This window comes from Physcomitrium patens, chromosome 25 (assembly GCF_059467195.1).
Source record: "Physcomitrium patens ecotype Gransden chromosome 25, ASM5946719v1, whole genome shotgun sequence".
Taxonomy (NCBI): domain Eukaryota; kingdom Viridiplantae; phylum Streptophyta; class Bryopsida; order Funariales; family Funariaceae; genus Physcomitrium; species Physcomitrium patens.
Genome location: NC_143434.1, coordinates 5,641,606 through 5,662,222, shown reverse-complemented (window position 1 = coordinate 5,662,222; position 20,617 = coordinate 5,641,606). Strand labels below are relative to the sequence as shown.

General features: G+C 31.4%; 1 protein-coding gene across 14 annotated transcripts; it reads right to left on the bottom strand.

Annotated features, from left to right (window-relative positions):
- Window positions 1-435: 435 nt before the first annotated feature.
- On the bottom strand, window positions 436-3,625 carry LOC112277287 (putative cullin-like protein 2). Of its 14 annotated transcripts, none has more exons than XR_002968350.3 (5): window positions 3,002-3,621; window positions 2,412-2,484; window positions 2,270-2,312; window positions 1,476-2,018; window positions 436-1,303 (listed from the first exon to the last, which is right to left on the bottom strand). XR_002968350.3 is itself a non-coding variant. In XM_073531263.2 (5 exons), the coding sequence occupies exons 1-3, from the start codon at window positions 2,720-2,722 to the stop codon at window positions 1,894-1,896; spliced, it is 363 nt and encodes a 120-aa protein (XP_073387364.1). In that variant the 5' UTR covers window positions 2,723-3,625; the 3' UTR covers window positions 436-670; window positions 986-1,303; window positions 1,476-1,893. The 14 variants fall into 14 exon arrangements, 12 of the variants coding, with proteins under 12 accessions (XP_073387364.1, XP_073387365.1, XP_090103775.1 ...); XM_073531263.2 differs by lacking the exon at window positions 2,412-2,484 and having other exon boundaries at window positions 436-670; window positions 986-1,303; window positions 2,528-3,625; XM_073531264.2 differs by lacking the exon at window positions 2,412-2,484 and having other exon boundaries at window positions 436-670; window positions 1,035-1,303; window positions 2,528-3,625.
- Window positions 3,626-20,617: the final 16,992 nt, after the last annotated feature.

Here is a 20,617-nt window from a genome sequence, read left to right as displayed (position 1 = left end):
ATTCATAAAATCAAAATTTAGATCATGTTTATTTACACAAGTTCTTAGAAATAAATTAACACCACACAAACACACACACATTTATGTATATATATATATATATATATATATATGTTAGGAAACATATTTTTTTAATAATAAATCATGGTATAATACCTTATTCATAGTTAAAATTGACACATGCCCAATGATTCTGTTATAAGTAGCATAAAATTAGTCTATTTTATTTACAAGTGTAAAATGAATGTTGCATACTATTTATTTGTACATATATTAAAACACACACACAAGGGATATAAAAGAAAATAATCATTTTATTGAAAAGAAAATACTTGAATTTTAATTTTTTCAACACATAAAAAATGATCTTCGAAATTTTTAATTGCTCAAACGATGATTTTAATTTTAATCTAAAAAACTGTAGGACGCTTTAAAGAGAGGGAACGTGGTTGTCTTTTATTGACATCAACTTTACGCATGTGCAGCAAATTGCCCCAAAACAAACACTAAGAAACAATACACTATGAATAAATATAGCCAAATTGAATATAGATTTGTATGAAGAGATGAAAAGTGGAGTTGAACTCGACACTGATCGTCTTTGCTTGTAACGCCAGATTGGAAAACTTGGCTCTATTATCAAAAAGCACCTTCTAGGCAGCCTTTTTCCCTGCAGCAGTTAAAGGAAGACATCGTCAGACCTTGCAGTAAATAGAAATGAGTTGATGAAATGAGTTGAAAAAGAAAATGTATGACAAACAGATGTTGGAAATGAAAATGTATTACAGATGAAAATTAAGCTCGTCAAAGCAATACAGAGTGGATAAGATAGTCCGTAATTAACAAAAGGGCGTCAGAAGGGTGCCAAGTAAAGATTTCCTGTAAAGCTCTGCCAACAAATCCTTATCATTGATGTGAGCAAGAAGCTTGACCACTTGCACTCTTCCATTTAAAGCTGATTACATGAGTGCAAGAGAAAACATACTTCTACAATGAAGTTGGGGTGATCCAATGAAGAGAGAGAGAAGGATCACCCCAACTCGAACCAAGAGTAACAATGCAGGAGGTCGTTGGGCTCCTGGAGGATCAAACCCTTGTTGATTAGCGTAGAGATGAGTTCCGAAGATTAAACATGAGTTGTATGTCCGTCTGTCTGTATCTTACAAACCAATTCCTGTTCATGTGTTTCTTCAGTTGTTTAGTCACCCATCTTTTTTACTTCCACCTTTGTTCAGTAAATTGTTCCACTTTTGCATCCTGCAACTTTCTTGTTGCAGCAGACTTCAAAAGCCACTTTCAAGGTCTGCATTCATAATCGAATGCAACACCAAACAACATGATTCAGAAATTTGGGTATGTTTCCAAAGGAAGCTCCAATGATTCTATAGAACATCATTGAAGCAAAAAACGGAGGGGTTTTGAGAAATTGAGATCTGAGCCTGAAGCCAAGGTCAATTTAAAAAAGTATTATTCACCTTGAGAGAAAGGGAATGATTGACAAAACACTCGTTGACATAATGTTGATACTTCTCATGAAACTGGATCAACTTTCGTTCAAAGGCCCGTGATGAAAAACTAGAGATGCATGAGAATCTCCAATTCATCAAACTCCACCACCAATGAAATGCATTGAAACCTCTTTCCAACTGCGGCAGCACCTTTCAAAGTGGTGGGTTTCACAATGCCATCCCTAAGAACTTCGAGATACGATATACAACCACAAAATTTACTACTTGTTATATACCACCGAGTCGTCGAATGAAGGAACCACACAAAACTAGACCTATCCTTCGATTTTTCTTTGGTCTTGTACTTCAATAGAATCTTTCTTGTCAGCCTGCACGAAGTCCAACAGACAACAAAAAATACAGGGAAAACCAGAGGACTGCATAATCAATTGCATGCTGCACAACAATTACAATACACTAGATAAAATATAAGCAGGAAAGATATTGCGAGTTCGACCTTTTTGTTAATGGCTGCATCTGCAGCCTTCTTCACAAGAGCAGTTCCATCGTCTGTAACATGTAGTTAAACAACAAATGTCTGACAACCCAGTTTTGAAAACAAACACAAGCATGTTGAGCATTTAGATGCCACATGGTCCTAAAAGTCACTTAACAATACATCGAACGTATTCCTTACGTTTTTGGAATTCCAAGGTGAATTTCGATGCCCACAATTTCCAATTCAATCGTAAGGTTTAGGTTGAACGATTATTATTCCATTCAGACAGAGATCATCAAATACAAGGCTGAAGGTTACATACCTGTTGAAAAGTAGCTGCCACAGCTTGCAAACCATTTAGAACTCTGCAAAATAGCCAATGCATCCGTAAAACACTGTCGAATATTGCTACTTGCATTTCAAGCAAAATACCTCCAAACCGTCCTGCATTAACGGCCTCTAACCTTCTCAACGAGTAATATCGATGCCCAGTACCAAATTCGCAGTGGAGTGGGAATAATGTTACAAGTTGAACATCTTGCAAGAAAAAAACATATTACCATGGTTAGGAGTATCATACCGAGTAGCGGTTACACATGAGATCTACTTTAGTCAAGGATAGAAGTGACCCCCTTGCAAGGGGGTGACGATCTAGGTAATTAAAAATCCGAGATAACCATCGAATCATAATCTTATGATTGACCCATCGGTTCACAAGCTCTTTCAATATGGACTCCTCATTCTCCTCTCTAAGAGGAGACAGCACCAAAATCATTCGGATCAACACAAAAAAAGATGCTAAGATCAGATCCAGGTCTTGTAAAACAGACCCTCGCTATGGAAAGAGTTCAGCAGAAACCCCTAGCAAGACCCGCGCATCCAACAACCACCAACAGCAAATAAATTCTAAGTGCAAATACAGACAACGGTTAAAAATGAGAGGGCCTTGAATCGATCGTAAGCTTTTTAAAAAATCGAAATTGTTGCTGTTCCACATTTCTCTAAATTCAAATAAACGCGATCAGAAAGAAAACCAAAAATTTAGCATGAGCACCTCAGAGTCTATGTACCCATCAATGAACTCCCCATATCTGTCAAAAAGTTGCAGAAAGCAATCTTGGAGAGGTTTCTAGATGCACACGCAGTAAATTGTCATGTGCAAGTAGTATTAGGGAAACACGCACACGCTGAAGCATTTTATATAAAGACACCACAGCTATGATTTCCATAAGTGGTATACCCCAGCCCAGCCCCAGGCCTCCAGGTTGGCCATCAGTTATGTTTCAACTATTCCGTGTATCCTCCTCATGCATTCATTTCTTGAGCAGGTTGATATGAGTTGCCTTCACTACTGACATCAAATTGCTCTCTCAACCTTGGATCCTCGACGCTGGAACCTCTTTAGTGCGCTACCCTCACATGTGAAACTCCAATCAAACAACCCAAACCCGCAGCAGCACCTCCATGAGCTGTACAAGCACTCTTTTCTTTCTCTCTCTCTCTCTCTCTCTCTCTCTCTCTCACTTTGTCAAGCTCGTTTGTCTAGCTCTTTCACGAGATTCCAAAACTACAAAATCAATCGAAGAGCTCCCCTTCCTTTCCTGGATACAATATTGCCTCGGGGCTCTATTGCTGCTGGTGGTGCAGATCGTCAGCAGGTCTCGATGCGCTCCATCGCCTCCTCGTCTGTGAGCGAGATGCGGCTCAGTGAGAAGGGTGTGACGTGGAGGGGTGGAGATGGTGTGCTGGAGTCCAAGTAGGATTTCCAGCTGGAACCTTCCACCTGGCGGACTTTGGGCCACGTAGGCAACCGAGGTTGTTTTGTGGCAGCCCTACCCTGTTCCGGGCTGTGTTTCCACTGTCCAAATGCATTGTTTGTCTTCTGGTTGTGTTGGTTAGAACTGCGTCATTGGATGATAGGAACTATCATAGTAGCTTATTGACACGTCCAAAGAGCTATATGCGGCCCTTGAACCAATGCAAGACACTTTGCAAACACACAATGGCACCAAGTTTATACCAATCTCAATGTAATCAATGACTCCTTTATTACTTAAGCAAAATAATCTACAATCATCTATACCATTTGAGTGCCTGCAGGGGTTGGTAAAACTAATTGCTCTTAAGGCCCAATTGCACATACTATCAATCACTAGAATAAAGAAAGAGTCTTGAAGTTTCTCCAATGGTTTTTTAAGTACCTAAAACTTTCTTAAGTACTGCTTAATATTCTACTATTGTTGTAGTACCACAGCTAGTTACCATAGTAGCTTTTACTAACGCAACTTTGTAAAATTTTCTATTGTTTTATAACTATGCTAATACACAATAATTCCTGATGGTCTAACTTTGCTTAAAAAACTTATTGATTACACCAATGGTACTAACATCTAATCCTTCTTGCAAGCTTGTATTCCATTTTTAGATGCATTACTTCTTTCATCAATTTGCAGAGGCATCTAATAGCCAAGTAACAAGGTCTTTGGATTTCATGAAGGTGATTGAATGTGCATCAAAGAGCAATTGGCCTCTATTCAATTTGGCTATGACTATAGCAATGACACTATACAAAGTGTTATTTTTGCCTTTGTCTATGGTTTTTAATGCACATTTGCATGCATCAAAGTTTTTTTTTTTTTTTTTTTTTTTTTTTTAATAGCTTGTTGCATATCAAGTAATTGGTATCTTTTTTTGAATTCTTATATAAGTAGGCACAATCTATATTATTTAAAAATATACTAATATTACTTTATTAGCTTTTTCTTAATCATCAGCCATACTCTATTTATCAAGAAATTCTCCTCTTAAATCCTCTTCCAATTTCAATAATTATTTTTTGTGATAATAAAAAAAAATATATCTTACAACCAAGAAGCAATATTGTAGACTCAAACTACACTTTTGTATCATCTTTGTCTAAGTCTATCAAAGTAAATGAGATTTGAAAATACTCTGCTAGGTCAATAAGTTCTAAGTTAAGTCTTTGTAGACCAATGGTTTTTTTTGTGGATTTCTCAAATAACTCAGCTAATACTATGGTACTCTCATGCTTATATTATATTATTGCCGTATCTTCTAATTCTAAGCCATTATCTTTTTTTGGCAATCCTAAGATATTTACAACCTTTGTAATATACTATGATATAAATGACTCTTATTCTTCCTATTGAATATCAAGAATTTATTCTATGAGACAGATTGTATTGAGGAGAATGATGTGTATTGCCTTGTAAATCCAACTAGTACTATTTGCTTTAAAATTTTATTGAACTCCTTTTGTAGTGCAGAATTTTTATTCCAACCATCTAGTATCTTATTGTAATGCTTTGGTAGTCATTTCTTTCTTTTCTTTAAGGTAACGGAATTCACAATCTAAATTGGCATTTGAAGTGATGAATGTATCATTGCATTCCATGATTATCTTCTTGGTAGTTTTTAATATTGCAATCTATTAGTAGACAATATAAATAGCAACATGACAAGTTGTAATTATTGTTTGGATAGTTTCTAATACAATTTGAATGCCATTGAGAGATTCTTGTAATTTGAAGACCTACGTAGTTTTAAATGCTTATAGATTGTTATGTCTTGTATAACTATGCCATCAAAATTCTATCCAAAGAAATTATATAAGTAATAAAGAATATACTTCACTTTGATTCTTTTGATAATATTAATAAGATATTTACCATTGTTATTTCTCTATACTATTATGTTGATGAATTCATTATATAAATCAATGTATATGTGATTCTTGAGATGATTATAATAACATATCTAGTTAGTACTATTGGTCCAAATGTTATTACTTCTAGATCTCTATAGTAATAGCACCTTATAGATGTAAAAACAAAGATGTAACTTTGAACTAAGTGGTGCCATTGTTTCTCTTATTCTAAAATCACATATTATGAAAAAAATAAAGTAAAAGAATCTAAAGTCAAAAGAAAAATAATAGCATTGAGAAGAAAAAGTGTAGGAAAAAGAAGCAAGGATATAGTATTGACATTGATGGGGATAAGAATAAGTGAATTTAGACTTATTAACTGTATAAATATAATCTATTGATATTTGTACACAATCATATCAATGTGAATTGAATAGAAGATGGTCTAAATGTTATGTAGTATCTATCTTTTTTAAATTGGACAAGAATTAATTGATGTTTTAATTTGGAAATAAGATTCTTTAACATTTAAGTCTTATGAGTTATCTATGGCTTCAAAGATTTATTGTAATTGCATCAACATGGAGGAAGTACTTGATTCATCTATATAATAGTACTTTAATTTTGTTGCATTAAAATTGGTGGCATATTGATCATAGTACTTTTCATTAATAATGAGAATTATATTTATCATATAACACTAATTAGATGTAATAAAAACTATGCAAGATCGAATTAAATTTGTATGTACAAATTTTGAGGTTCCTTAGATACCATAAAACTAAATCGCCTTGAATCAAGATGCATCCTAATTTGATGGATTGATAATACTTATTTTTATTTTTTTGGCTTTTTATAATATTTTATTTTATTATATCATATAATTCATTAAAATGGTAAATATTTGGCAATCTAGCACTATTGTGGAGAGAGAATTTGCTTTAAAAAAGCACATGATTTTTGGCTGCTATTAATTGCTCTACTTTTCTATAAAACTTTCAAAAACATATGTAACATCCAATAAAATCCAAATTCTTTATAAATACCATTACTCTTCTCATTGTCAAAAAATTCATGTATTTAATGTTTGTAAAACTAGCACAAGAGAGAAAAATCATATAAGATAAAATTTTCTTATATTAATTAATTTCATTACTATATATAGTATTATCATTAAGAAAGATGAAAAAAAACTTCTTCAAAAAATGATCAAAACATTAATCCCAAAACTTGTTGGAAGATCATTGTAGTGTTTTTGGCTCCAAACTACATTCTTTCAAATTGAAAAGGTCCCCATTTTACTAAAAATATTATCTTATTCTTATAAACTTCAACCATCAAAACTTGATAGTATCTTAAGAATCAATCTAAAAAAGAATATATTTCATGTCCTCCTACTTCATTTCTAATTTCTTCCAAATAAAAAAAAGAACAAATATCTTCTATATTTTTTATTTTAAATATAAAAAATATTTTTTTATTAGTAAAATAACTCCATATGACCATTTTTTAATTGATATATCTTGTAGAATGATATAAGCCAATATTTCATTCAATACTATTGTGCCTAATATTTTCTTCAAAACATGTGATTGAATATGAAGATGTTCTTTGTTTTTGGCGATTAAAGTGGCTAAATAGATTTTATTTAGAAAAACTAGATTTTTTTCAATATAGAATAAGACCTTGTATCCAATCCATTCTAGTTAGGCGTCTAATATTCTCTATTTTAACTTCGATAATATAATTATCTATAAAAATTATTATGCACTTATTTTTTTATTTAATATTAAATCATTTTTATTCCAATCATAATTGGCACTCATATCACACAACTAAGGTCTCTCTAAAATGATAAAAAAAACAACTATTGATTAATATTTTAATGATTATCAAGGTAATTAGAGTTAATACATTATGTATAAAAATTGGTACATTATTAAGAATACCTAAGGAAGTTATTAGTGAGTCATTAGCCATACGTAATACGAAAGATGTTGTTTTTGGATTTAGAAGTTAGAGATATTGGCAAATATTATTAGTCATAATATTGACTTCAAAACCTCCATTGACTAAGATATTAATTAATTCATGATGATCTAACTAAATATGAATTGTAGTAACATTCATATCAATAATTTTTAGAGTTGTAGTAATTGGTTTGCATAAGTATTGTGGATATATTTGGAATTCTACATTGAGTTTTAATTGTTTGTCAAATGTGATGGAGACTTTTATTGTCTCTAAGATTTTGTTTCATTTATGTAGTGTCTACTTCTATTGTTTCTAATTATTTATATAACATTATTCTAAGGTTATAAAGGTACTTTCAATGTTGCAAAAAAAATGATTTTTGTAGTTCTACAAGATAGTCTATTGTATTTTCTAAGTCCTAATCTTTTTTTAAAGGAGTGATGGCCAAAAAAATTATTAAAATTATTGTGCTTACATAATTTAATTCAAAAATCATATTACCATCTCGGCAATCTTAATTTCTTGCCAAAGTTGATATCTATTGTAATTTATATATAGAATAATATTTACAATAGTATTGTATAAATCCATAGTTTTAATATCTATTATTTGTCCATGGCTATTGATTTGTTTGAAATGTGTCACAATAGATTTCAACTAATTGAAGCACCACCACTTATTTTGTGTCATTTCTAAGAAGTTATTATTTGTATTTTGAAGATTCTATCTATATGGCATGAGATGAAAATAATTATAAATATTACACATTGAGAGTTAAAGTAATGATCTTAGTGGTGGCATATTAAAATTAATGACATTGCTTGGTTCTCTAAAAATATTTGTAGTTGCATCCATTATTTTACATAGTATGGTAACTTGTATGCAAATCAATTATTTTTAAAAAAAGTATGGAATCCATCTTCAAATTAATTAAAAAGTACTAAATCATTGATTGGTATTTCTAATTTATTGGATATTTTTTAAAATTGATTATAAAAGATATCCATTGCTTTATTTGATTTTTGTCTAATAATACCTAAGACTCATAATACTTCCTTATTGATCTTAAAAGTATGGAATTTTTTTAAAAATCTCTTTTTCATCTCTTTCTAAGATGCAATTAGATTATAGGCCTCAAAAACATATGCCTAATCAATTGTTATGCCTTCTATAGTCAAAACAAAGAAATTTTGAGTTTTGTTGGATTAATAATTTGATTGATTTTGAGAACATTTTTGAATTGCTACATGTGTTGGTTCAAGCTATTGTTTGTACAAAAAACATAACATTAAATTATTCTTTATAACTTATTAAATAATGATATCATTTCTATTTCAACTAATGTAGTGATTGTTGGTGTTATTGACACCATCATTTATATATGGTTTTTTGATTGTGATTAGTTGTACCAGGAGTTGTGATGTAATGACACTAGATATCTCTCCTAACACAACAACACTTTGAAGTTGTAATCTAATTACAAGGTCAAGTATCTTTGTGTCTATTTCTTCATTTTATGATATTCATGGCTAAAATTTTATACTTTATTTATTTTAAAATGACTTTAATAGATTCTTTTTCTTCTTCTAAGATTTTTTTGATGTTTCTATAAGATTAAGAGGTAGTTTTTATTTATTGCCTTTTCTTATGGTCGTGTCTCCTTTTGGAGCTATTTCATCCAAGATCAATGGTTTTTTGAGTCTTACTTCTAAGAAAATAGCTTGATGAGACATTTGAAAAATCAAATGTTGCAAATCAAATGACTATCTTAAGTATGGTCATCAAATTATTTGCTCTCAAGTTGTGATGGTCAGAATTGCATTATTCGATAGCAAAAACTATCATAGTAGCTTATTGAAACATTTGGTATTGTATTACATGTACTCTTCCTTGAAAATGCATTGAGCACTTAGTTGTCAAAGGTAAATAGAAATATAACAATAAAATCCTATCAAATCTAATAGAATCTTAAATAAACTTTAAATAAAATTTATCAATCATAATCAAACTTTAATCAAACCAAAAAGAAATTTAAAAGAAATTACAAAATATATAAAAAGAAAAAAAATTAATTTCAAAGAAAAATAATAAAAAAATCCTAAAGAAATATAAAAAATAAAATCTTAATGATATAATAATAATCTTAGAAAAATACTAGAAATAAAAAATAAAAAAAATCTTTCAAAATATTAAAAATAGAAATCTTAAATATATTCTAAATAAATTTTGGCCGTCAATGCATTTTATATTTTCATTAAAAATTATAAAATTAGTTACATTCCATTATCATACAAGAACAAAGTTACAACATTTTCCAACATTAACATGAAGCAAAAAAAACATGCAAAGCTATAAGATGCTTTCACAAGTTAAGTTGTAATAATTAAATCAACTACTCGTTTGTATGTTTGTGTCAAAAAAAAGTTTGTTCTTTTACATCATGAACCTAGAGTTTTAAAACTAAAGCTATAATTCATTTGTGGAACTAAAACTTCAAAATTTTGCTTAATTAGTATTATTCTTGCATGTATTTTGTAATATTAATCATATGTCTAAAAATTTCTTGTAACATGTTTAAATTTTTGAATTATTATTATAGATTTATTACATACCTTATTAAAACTACTTGATTACAAATAAAAACCAAAAAAAATATAACCATACATGTGGTAAATTTTGAGTGCATAATTCATTTGTAATCAAAGAGTGATTTAGATTTAACTAAGTATATAGAAATCAATTTACTAAATCATGATTTTTTTAGTAATTACATTGTATGTATTATTTATATCATTCAATTTCTTACAATAAGTTTTTTGATCTGTATTTTTTATTCTGAAAAAATCAAATAATTCTTGTAAGACATGTTGATGAAATTTGTTAATTTTTTCTATAGTATAATAGTGCATTAGTTTTATAATATAAAACTTTACAAACTTTGCAACTTAAAATAATTAAAAAATATATTTTTTAAATAAACATGATTGTACTTGTCAATAATAATTCTAAATGCTTTTACACACACATGCATACATAAGTATATTTATACATACATACCTTTATTGGTAAGTAAATAACATCAATAAACTTCTATTATTTGGTTTTTAGATTTTTAATTGCACATATCATAATAAGATATCGTGTTTTAACTATCAAAATTAAAAATCAATAAGAATTAAGAAATCAATTCAACGCTCAAAATTGCTTATCTCAAAATCAACTGTGCATATATGTGTACATACATACATACATATATACATAATTGTACATGAATTTTGACACATTCATATTTAAATGTGAAAAAAAAAATCAAATCAAATCAAAACTTACATATTTAAATCAGAAGTCATTTTATACTGAAATAATGAATAAAACTCAGTTATTTTTTTATTTATTTATCTATTTATTTTGTTTAAGTTTAAAATTTTAAAAGTAAAACTTGTTTTGTTCATACATTTTAGTTTTTATTTTGACATGTATTTCAATTATTTCCACTGAATGAAATATAATCCATAACTCGTCACAATACAATAAACTTAGTATACATTGTTACACAAAAGTATGAATAATCTTTTCCTTTTGTAGACTTCAACTAGTGATACTATTTTCCAATGAAACTTTAATTCAAAAGTATTCTTTAAGCTTCGTAGGATCCTTTCCATACATCCTCAAAAAATTGCTATAAGAATAAAAACATGCATGTACACATGCTCTAATAATATTTCACAATATAATCTTCCGATTGCTAATCATCATGTTTGACAAGGTTTATGAGCCAAGCACTGATGTTGGCTTGCGGCAGAGGATGTAAGCCAACGATAAATCCCTATAACTAGCGACACGTTGTGAGCTTGCATGGTCGAAAGCTTCAACAATGTGGAAGCTATTGAAAGCATTAAATGTAGCTGGTACTCTCCATAACATATATTATAGACTACAGTAAATACTGTAGCTATAGTAATTAGAGTCTAATCGAGAAGAATTATTTATCCTCTCTTCTTTCTCTTCTTGTATATGAGATACAACCAAATCAATAGATTTTTTCATGTGTGAAGCTCTTTCTCCTTAAAAATCCTCTTGTGTGTACTACTTACTATTACTCTTGTGTATGTGTATATTACTTACTACTATTCTTGTGGCTTTTTAAACATTCTCAACACGTTATCAATATGATTCTCTTCTACACACTATTACAATTTTTTTTGCTCTAGTCTTGACTCTTCAAACCTGCTGCTACTCTTACTCAATGTTTGCCTCATGATCTAGCTGCTCTTCTTGTTGGCCCTTCATACATTAGCTGCTTGCTTAGAATACTTGCTTAGAATACTTGATCCAACTCAACTACAGCCTAGCTTGCTCCCTGTTCGACTCCACGCTTGCCGACAAACAACTACCAAATAGCCACCAAACTGCTCCAAAATTGTCATCAAAATGCCATCGATTCCCCTACTAGTACTGCCGCTGCTACCTGCCCATCACTGCTACCCTGTTGCCGTTATCGTTGGTGCCTACCACTCCCACCCTACCACTGATACTACTATCACCGCCGCTGCCTGCACCCGACATCCTACTGCAACTCTACTGCTACAATCCACAACCTTGTTTAAAAAAAATAATAATAAAAAATATTAATATTTTTGATTTTTCAAGTTCAAGTTTATCATTTTATTTGACTTTATATTTTAAGGTATTATCACAGACATATGCAGGTAAGCCAATAATTACATGTATAAATAGGTAGAAGTAAGTAAAAATAGATAAAAGTAAGTTAATTCTATAGTATTTGATAAGGAAGCTTTCTAGAAGCTTTATAGACGCTGATTTGACTTTATAGGTATCTTTAATTGACATTTTGGAATTAGAAATGTAGTTAACAAGTTGACCATGTACCACACATGTTGTTAGCTTGAAGACCAAGCTAACTATGTGGCCCACACGTAGAAAAACTTGCCTTGTAAGTCAAGGCATGTGTCATATAAAGTCAACACATATTAGAGGTCCTAAAAAATGTCACCACGTAGCCCCTAGTTAGATAGTATATATAAAGACAAGAGTGAAGCCTTCTTCATTCTTGTCAACTCTTTTCTTGCTTCCAGTGTAGTTTCAAGGGTCTCTAATTTTCTTGGCTTTTGGCAATAGCCATTCTAGTTTCTTTCTTACTATATATATATATATATATATATATATATATATATATATATATATATATATCAAGTTATTTTTATTTTTTCATCTTTCTATGAGAGAAGTCTCACTTTTTTATTTATCTTTATCATGTTCTTGTCCTTGATAGATTGACAAGAGTACACTTATAATATGAGAGCTTTGTCTAATCTTGATTAAGAGTGGGTTATCCCTTTTTGTTGATAAGACACAAGCATATTAGAAGTTGCGGATTACCTTCTTCTAAACTGATATTGTCCTTAGTATTTTCTTTGTTCTCAAGTCCTCTCTTCTATTTATCTTGAGCGATACTAGACATCTTCTCTTTTCTAAGTGTTATCATGGCAGAACTTACTAAAATGAAGAGTGCAATGGCACAAATGCAAGAGCAATTGATGGAATTAATGCATGCGATGCATCAACTCAATCTACCACCACAAAGAGCAACAAGATTGGCAAGAAGTAAAGATATAGAAATGATTGGAGCTGCTTCATCATTTGCACCAAATCATGTCCTTTTTTCTATGGTGGAATTTCCTTTTAGTATTAGAGAACCAAGAATTACTCTGCTTGAGAAATTTGATGGCACCAGATCCAAGTTTCGTGGATTTATCAATCAAGTACAACTTGTGATTGAACCTCAATGCCAAAGCTATCCAACTCCAGGATCGCAAGTTAGATTCATTGATACACTTCTTTTAGGTTTAGCACTATTATGGTTTTTATCTTTTCTTGAACGACGAGATCTAATATTGGATAATCTAGAGGCTTTTCTAGTGGAATTTCGATCTATGTATGGAGAACATGATGCAATTCGTATTGCAACCAATAAGATCCATATTTTACGACAAAAAAATTCATCAATAACGTTGTATGCTACACAATTTTGACAACTTGCAACTGATATCAAATGGGATGATGCTGCACTTATTAGCCAATTTCTCTATGGATTACAATATGAGGTAAAAAAATTAATGCTCAACTTACCTGATCTTCAAACATTGAGTCAAGCAATTGACTTTGTTGTGAAGTACGATAATTACCTTTTTGAATTCTGATCTAAGAACCATGTAAAAGGACCTCAATGTTACTATAATTCAATGGCAATACCAACATCTTTTCAATACATACATTTGGAAGTAGAAGATATGCAAATTGATGCAGTATGTTTCAAACCTCTTATTGAGCAAAAAAAGACTTGTCGTCGTCAAGAAGGATTGTGCTTATATTGTGGAGAACCTTAGCACAATACTCAATATGGTTGAAAGAAGCTACGCAACCATAAAATGAGGAGTATGGCGATCAAAGAAGATAGCATGTCGGAAAACAAATTTGTCTATCTATAATAGGGACCGTGCGGCTAGAACCTTGTATAACGCCTAGTGAAGGTCCTATCCTCTCTTCAAAATCCTCTCTATATTTTACAATAAATGTTATTCTAGGACCTAAACATCTCAAAGCCTGTGCCTTACTAGATTCATGAACCTCAGCATGTTTTTTAAATAAAAAATTTACTAAAAGATATAGCATAATTTTAGTAAAGAAAATTAAATATGTTCATGTAGAAGTCATAGATGGTCGTCCGTTGTCTTCAAGAGATGTTACTCATGAAATCTTTCCTATAGAAATAACAACTAATGGTCATAGTAGCTTTATAATATTTAATATCATTAGATCTCCTTTTAATCCAGCCATTTTAGGTTTATCATGGCTAGAAAAGTATAATCCTAAAATAGATTTGATTTCTTATAGTCTTGACTTTTCTGAAAGTATAACTAAGAGTGTAATTAATTAAGTAGAAAGTCATAAGTCTACTATAATTAAACCTATACTTGTAGATGCAAGTGCTTTCTTGCATGCTGTAAAAGAAGGATCACCTTGTGTCATTTATGCCACACCTATTTCTATTGGTGGAAAGACTTCAAGTAGCATTCCAAGCCAATATCAAGATATTCAAGATATATTTGAGAAAAAGAATGTGGATACTCTTCCAGAACATCATTCCTATGATTGCTCAATTGACCTTCAAGAAGGAGCACAACCACCATTTGGACCAATCTATAATTTATCTCAAAATGACTTAGCTGAACTCAAGGAGTATATTGAAGAGAATTTAGCCAATAACTTCATACGCCAGTTCAAATCTCCAGCTGGAGCTTCAATTTTATTTGTGAAGAAAAAAGATGGATCATTGTGGATGTGTGTCGATTATCAAAGACTCAACAAAATCACCATCAAAAATAGGTATCCACTACCTTTAATATCTAGACTCCTTGATCAGTTGAATCAAGCTAAGATCTATACAAAAATAGATCTATGAGGAGCATACAATCTCATATGCATTAAAAAAAGAGATGAATGGAAGCCTGCGTTTTGAACAAGGTATAGACATTTCGAATACAACGTCATGCCTTTTGGATTTACAAATGCACCAACAGCATTCCAACATCTAATGAATGATGTCTTTCGAGAGTTTTTAGATGATTTTATTGTTTGTTACATAGACGACATCTTTATCTATTCTAAGAACCCTGAAGAACATGAACTTCATGTTCGCCAAGTATTACAAAAATTAAGAGATGCAGGACTCTATGCCAAGATAGAAAAGTGTATATTTCACACTACTCAAGTCAACTTCTTAGGATACATCATTTCAAATGATGGACTTATAATGGATTTTAAGAAAGTTCAAACTATTATGGATTAGAAGATTCCAAAAACTGTAAGAGATGTCCAATACTTTTTGAAATTTGCCAACTACTATCGGATCTTCATCAAAGACTTCTCTCAAGTTGTAGCTCCACTTATACGTTTGACTTGTAAAGACAAACTTCAATGGAATCAAGAAGTAGAAGTAGCATTTGAAGCTTTGAAGACAACCTTTGTTCATGCACCAATCTTGTATCACGTCAATTTTTCTAAGCCATTTTTTATAGAAACAGATGCATCAGACTTTGCTTTGGGTGTCGTATTGTCACAAATGGGAATAAATGATAAACTTCACCCAATAGCTTTTTATTCCAGAAAATTTTCAGCAGCTGAGATCAACTACGAGATCCACGACAAAGAACTTCTTGCAATCATAGATTCATTTCAAGAATGGTGCCATTATGTAGAAGGTGCTTCTAACCCAATCACAATATATATGGATCACAAGAACTTTGAATATTTTATATCAACACGTGTTTTGAATTATCGCCAAGCTCGTTAGAGTATGTCTTTATCAAGATTCGAATTCAAGATCACTTATCGACCAGGAAAACAACAAGATTTATCAAATGCACTCTCTAGATGATCTTATCTTGTACCAAAGGAAGGAGATGCTGCTTTTGATCAACAATGAATAATTCTCTTGAAGCCAAAGCATCTTCATCTTTGAGCAATGAAATCAACACTAATTATTGATTCAACTTTCATTAAGCAAAGTCAGTCAAGTATATCTTCTGATCCTTTTATTCGTGATATGAAGAGAAATCCTTCAAAGTCTCATGATACTTTTAAGTTTGAATTCAATAAGAATCTACTATATTTTGAGGGATGCCTATGTATTCCAAAAGGTGAAGCTCGATTTCGTGTTCTTCAAGCTCGTCATGACTTTCTAGCAGTAGAACATTTTGGGTACAATAAAACTTTGGAACTAATATCCAGGGACTTTTGGTGGCCACAAATATGGAAAGCAGTCAAAGATTTTGTACAATCTTGTAATGTTTGCTCAAAATCAAACTCCTCGTCATCGACCTTATAGACTTCTTCAGCCATTACCCATTCTAGAACAACCATGGTCTTCTATTTCTATGGATTTCATCACGGATCTTCTAATCTCAGGTTCTTATGACTCTATATTCGTGATAGTAGATCGTTTTACCAAGATGGCATATTTTGTACCATGTACAAAATCTATCACAGGTGAAGAAACAGCTAAGCTCTTTCTTGACAATATCTATCGCTATCATGGATTACCCAAGGATATTATATTAGATAGGAGAACTCAATTTGTATCAAGATTTTGGCGAACTCTTTTCAAGATTCTAAAAGTAGATATAAAACTATCTTCGGTATTCCATCCTCAAACTGATGGACAAATGGAGCATGTTAATTAAGTTTTGGAGCATTATTTTAGATGTATCATTAACTACCAACAAGATGATTGGACAACTCTTTTTCCATTGGGAGAGTTAGCTTAGAATAGCATGGTACATTCTTCTACAAAATAAATACCTTTCTTTGCTAATTATGGTTATCATCCATAACTTGATACTCTTGACTTTTCAAAAGTTGATGATCTTGCTGCAAAAGAATTGGCAATTCATTTGTCAGAGATACATGCAATGATGAAGGCATAGTTAAAAGAAGCTGAAGAACAACAAAAGGTCAATACGGATGTCTATCGAAAGGAATAACCACCATTCCACATAGGTGATAAGGTATGGTTACTTTGTCGCAATATCAAGACCACTTGTCCTTGTGACAAGTTGGACTATCGAAGGCTTGGACCATTTTCTATTTTTGCACAAATCAATTCATTTGCATATTGTTCACATCTACTATAGTCAATGAAAATCCATCCAGTATTCCACGTGTTTCTTCTTGAACCATACAAGATAGTGGACATACCAAAAAGAAGACAAGTTCGACCTCATCCTATAGAAGTAGATAATAATGAAGAGTTTGAAGTGGAATAAGTTTTAGATTCAAGGCGGCAGCGAAATAAATTGAAATATCTTGTCTATTGGCACAGATATGATATTAGAAAACACACATGGAAGCTAGTAAAGAATTTTATAAATACAGCAAAGGCGATGGAGGCTTTTCATCGACGACATCCATCAAAATTAAAATGAAAACCTTATTTATAAAAGAAACAACATCTAGGCAAGATAACATTCTACTTTCAATCCTTGTTTGTAACTTCTTTATAGTTATTATGCTCAGGAAATGGAGAACCAACAACCAGCGGATTTGACTTAAGAGCCTTTGTTTGTTGATCTACCGGACGAGACATCACGATTGTCACAACCTTCAAGACAACACAATAGAGATGAAGATCTTTAAGAATGACATATTCTTCCTCGAATAGATGGGGAGATACAATGCGTTTGGTATCACGACCTTGGAAGGAACTTCCAATGTTTGGTGATTTTACTAGAGGTAGAAACAACTCCTGATTGTGTTCCAAATATTTTATTCGAAGGAAGTTATGAAGGCCTCAACAATGATCAAATAAATGGGTGGTCTTTCCGCCTTGATATAGGACACTACTGATGGTTGAGAGGCCCTATCAATCATCTTCAAAGAGAACAAAGATCAGAGTATGTGGCAAATATAATTTGTCGCATCACAGATTTTTTCAACATATGATTATCGCTCCTCGAGGAACTCATCTCTAGAAGGGAGGATAATATCATGGACATTTGCATATAAGCCAATAATAACATGTATAAATATGTAGAAGTAAGTAAAAATAGGTAAAAGTAAGTTAATTCTATAGACACTGCTTTGACTTTATAGGTGTCTTTAATTGACTTTTTGATATTAAAAACGTCATCAACAAGTTGGCCATGTGCCACATATGTTGTTAGCTTGAAGACTAAGCTAACTATGTGGCCCACACCGAGAAAAACTTGCCTTGTAAGTCAAGGCATGTGTCCTATAAAGTCAACACATATTGGAGGTCCTATAGAACGTCGCCATGTAGTCCCTAGTTAGATAGTATATATAGAGACAAGAGTGAAGCCTTCTTCACTCTTGTCAACTCCTTTCTTGCTTCCAGTGTAGTTTCAAGGGTCTCTAATTTTCTTGGCTTTTGGCAATAGCCAATCCAGTTTCTTTCTTTATATATATTAAATTATTTTTATATTTTCATCTTTTTATGAGAGAAGTCTAACTTATTTATTTGTCTTTATTATATTTTTGTCCTTGACATGTACATTTTACTTAACTTTTCTACTTGATCTTGTATTTTCTTTACATATTTTTTTATAATGAGTACTTCAACCTCTTCAACTACTTCTACTATGGTTTCAAATATTATGAGTGCATCCCAACATTTTCAAACTCTTTTATTTCCACCATTGACTGTAGAAAGAAACAATTATCTATTATAGGCAAAAATGGCAAAAGTAAATTTATTTATAGAATAACTCTCTGATGCCATTATTTTTGAAGAATCTCCTACAAGAAGTATTTCTATTTCTCTTGCTATTTGGTGGAAAGCACTTCTTCTCCTTCATTGTCATCTTGTACTTGCATTACAACATCAATATTTGAAAATGGAAGATCCTACAGAACTTTGGAAGAATCTAAAATCCACGTTTGTTCATCAAAAGACCATTTTCCTTCCACGTGCACATCATAATTGGATACATTTACGTGTCTTAGATTTTTTAAATTTAAATGCTTTCAATAGTGAAATGTATAGTATTGTCTCACAATTAAAATTATATGGAAAAAGCATCTCTGAAGAAGAAATGATTGAAAAAATACTCTCTACATTTTCTCTTGTAGCTGTTGTGTTTGTACAACAATACAAGAACATAAAATTTCACAGTCATTCCAATCTCATGTCCTATCTACTTCTTGTGGAGAAGCAAAATGAGCTACTCTTGTGCAATGTGGAAGCTCGTACTATTAGAACCATAGTTCCAGAATCTCATGTACTTAATATTTCAAGGTCAAAAAAAAAATTATATAAACATGAGAAACTTGCTCATAAGTATCAGGGTAGTCAAAGTCAAGACCATTTCTATCCATATAGAAAGAATTAATGTTCTACTATTAATTATAGTAAGAAATAAAAATCAGAGATGTATTCTTGCCATAAATGTCAAATAATTGGACATTTAGCACATGCGTGCCATACTTCAAAATATTATATTAAAATATTTTAAAAAAATAAAAAACTACGAGTTAAGGTTTGTGAAGTTCATACCATGGATGCGTTGATGGATTCAATTAGTGTTGATGACTTAGAGGCTTATGTAAATAACAAAACCTCTAATAATGAATTGAATGATGTGCTCATTGATTCTGCAACAATACATACTATCGTGTGAGATAGACAACTTTTTATTGAAAAATCTTCAACTTAGCAAACTAAAAATATGATGACCATGGCTAGTGCAAATGTATTTTATTTCCAAGAGGGCACAGCAATGGTAAAATTACCTACGGATTCCATCATAAAATATAAACATGCGATGTTTGCACCTTTAGTACCTTGGAGTCTAATTAGCTACGAAGATGAGCATATCAATGGTTATCACCTCTTGACCGCCATTTTTAATACAAAAGAGATTTTGATTCTTCTGAAGAACCATAAAGTTGTTGAAAAAGCTTTTGCTACAGAAAATGATTTATACAGAATTTTGATTTGGCTTCCCATTATAATTAATTTTACATCATATATCATAGAGAGTCATGTTTCTCTCTGGCATAGACGTTTGGGATATCTAGGATCTAAATTATTTAGAAAGATCATTCAATGTATAACTAAACACAATTTAAAGCCTGTGGATGTAGATTCTATGGAATTATGTCGTGCATGCATGTAAGGTAAGATGATTACTCGGCCTTGAATTTGAAAACTCCTACAAGAATTACCACCAATGCTTGAAAGATTGCATGGTAATATTTGTGGTCCTATTAATCCAATATCAGAACATTTCATTATTTTTTGGTTCTTGTTGATGCATTAGGTAAACAATCACATGTTTCATTATTATCAACTTGAAACATGGTGTTTGCCAATCTTATATCTATGCTTATTCGTTATTGGGCACATTTTCTTGATTATTCTATAAAAACATTGCATATGGATAATGTAAAAGAATTTGCATCAAAGTCTTTTGAAGACTATTATATTGCAAT

What these genes read in the sequence shown, in the direction of transcription:
- LOC112277287 (XM_073531262.2), bottom strand. Translation starts at nt 2,722, where the DNA reads ATGATTTTGGTGCTGTCTCCTCTTAGAGAGGAGAATGAGGAGTCCATA. An exon ending in TCATGTGTAACCGCTACTCG is followed by an intron (nt 2,313 to 2,527) that starts GTATGATACTCC and finishes GCTATTTTGCAG; the next exon opens with AGTTCTAAATGGTTTGCAAG. An exon ending in TGGCAGCTACTTTTCAACAG is followed by an intron (nt 2,019 to 2,269) that starts GTATGTAACCTT and finishes TACATGTTACAG; the next exon opens with ACGATGGAACTGCTCTTGTG.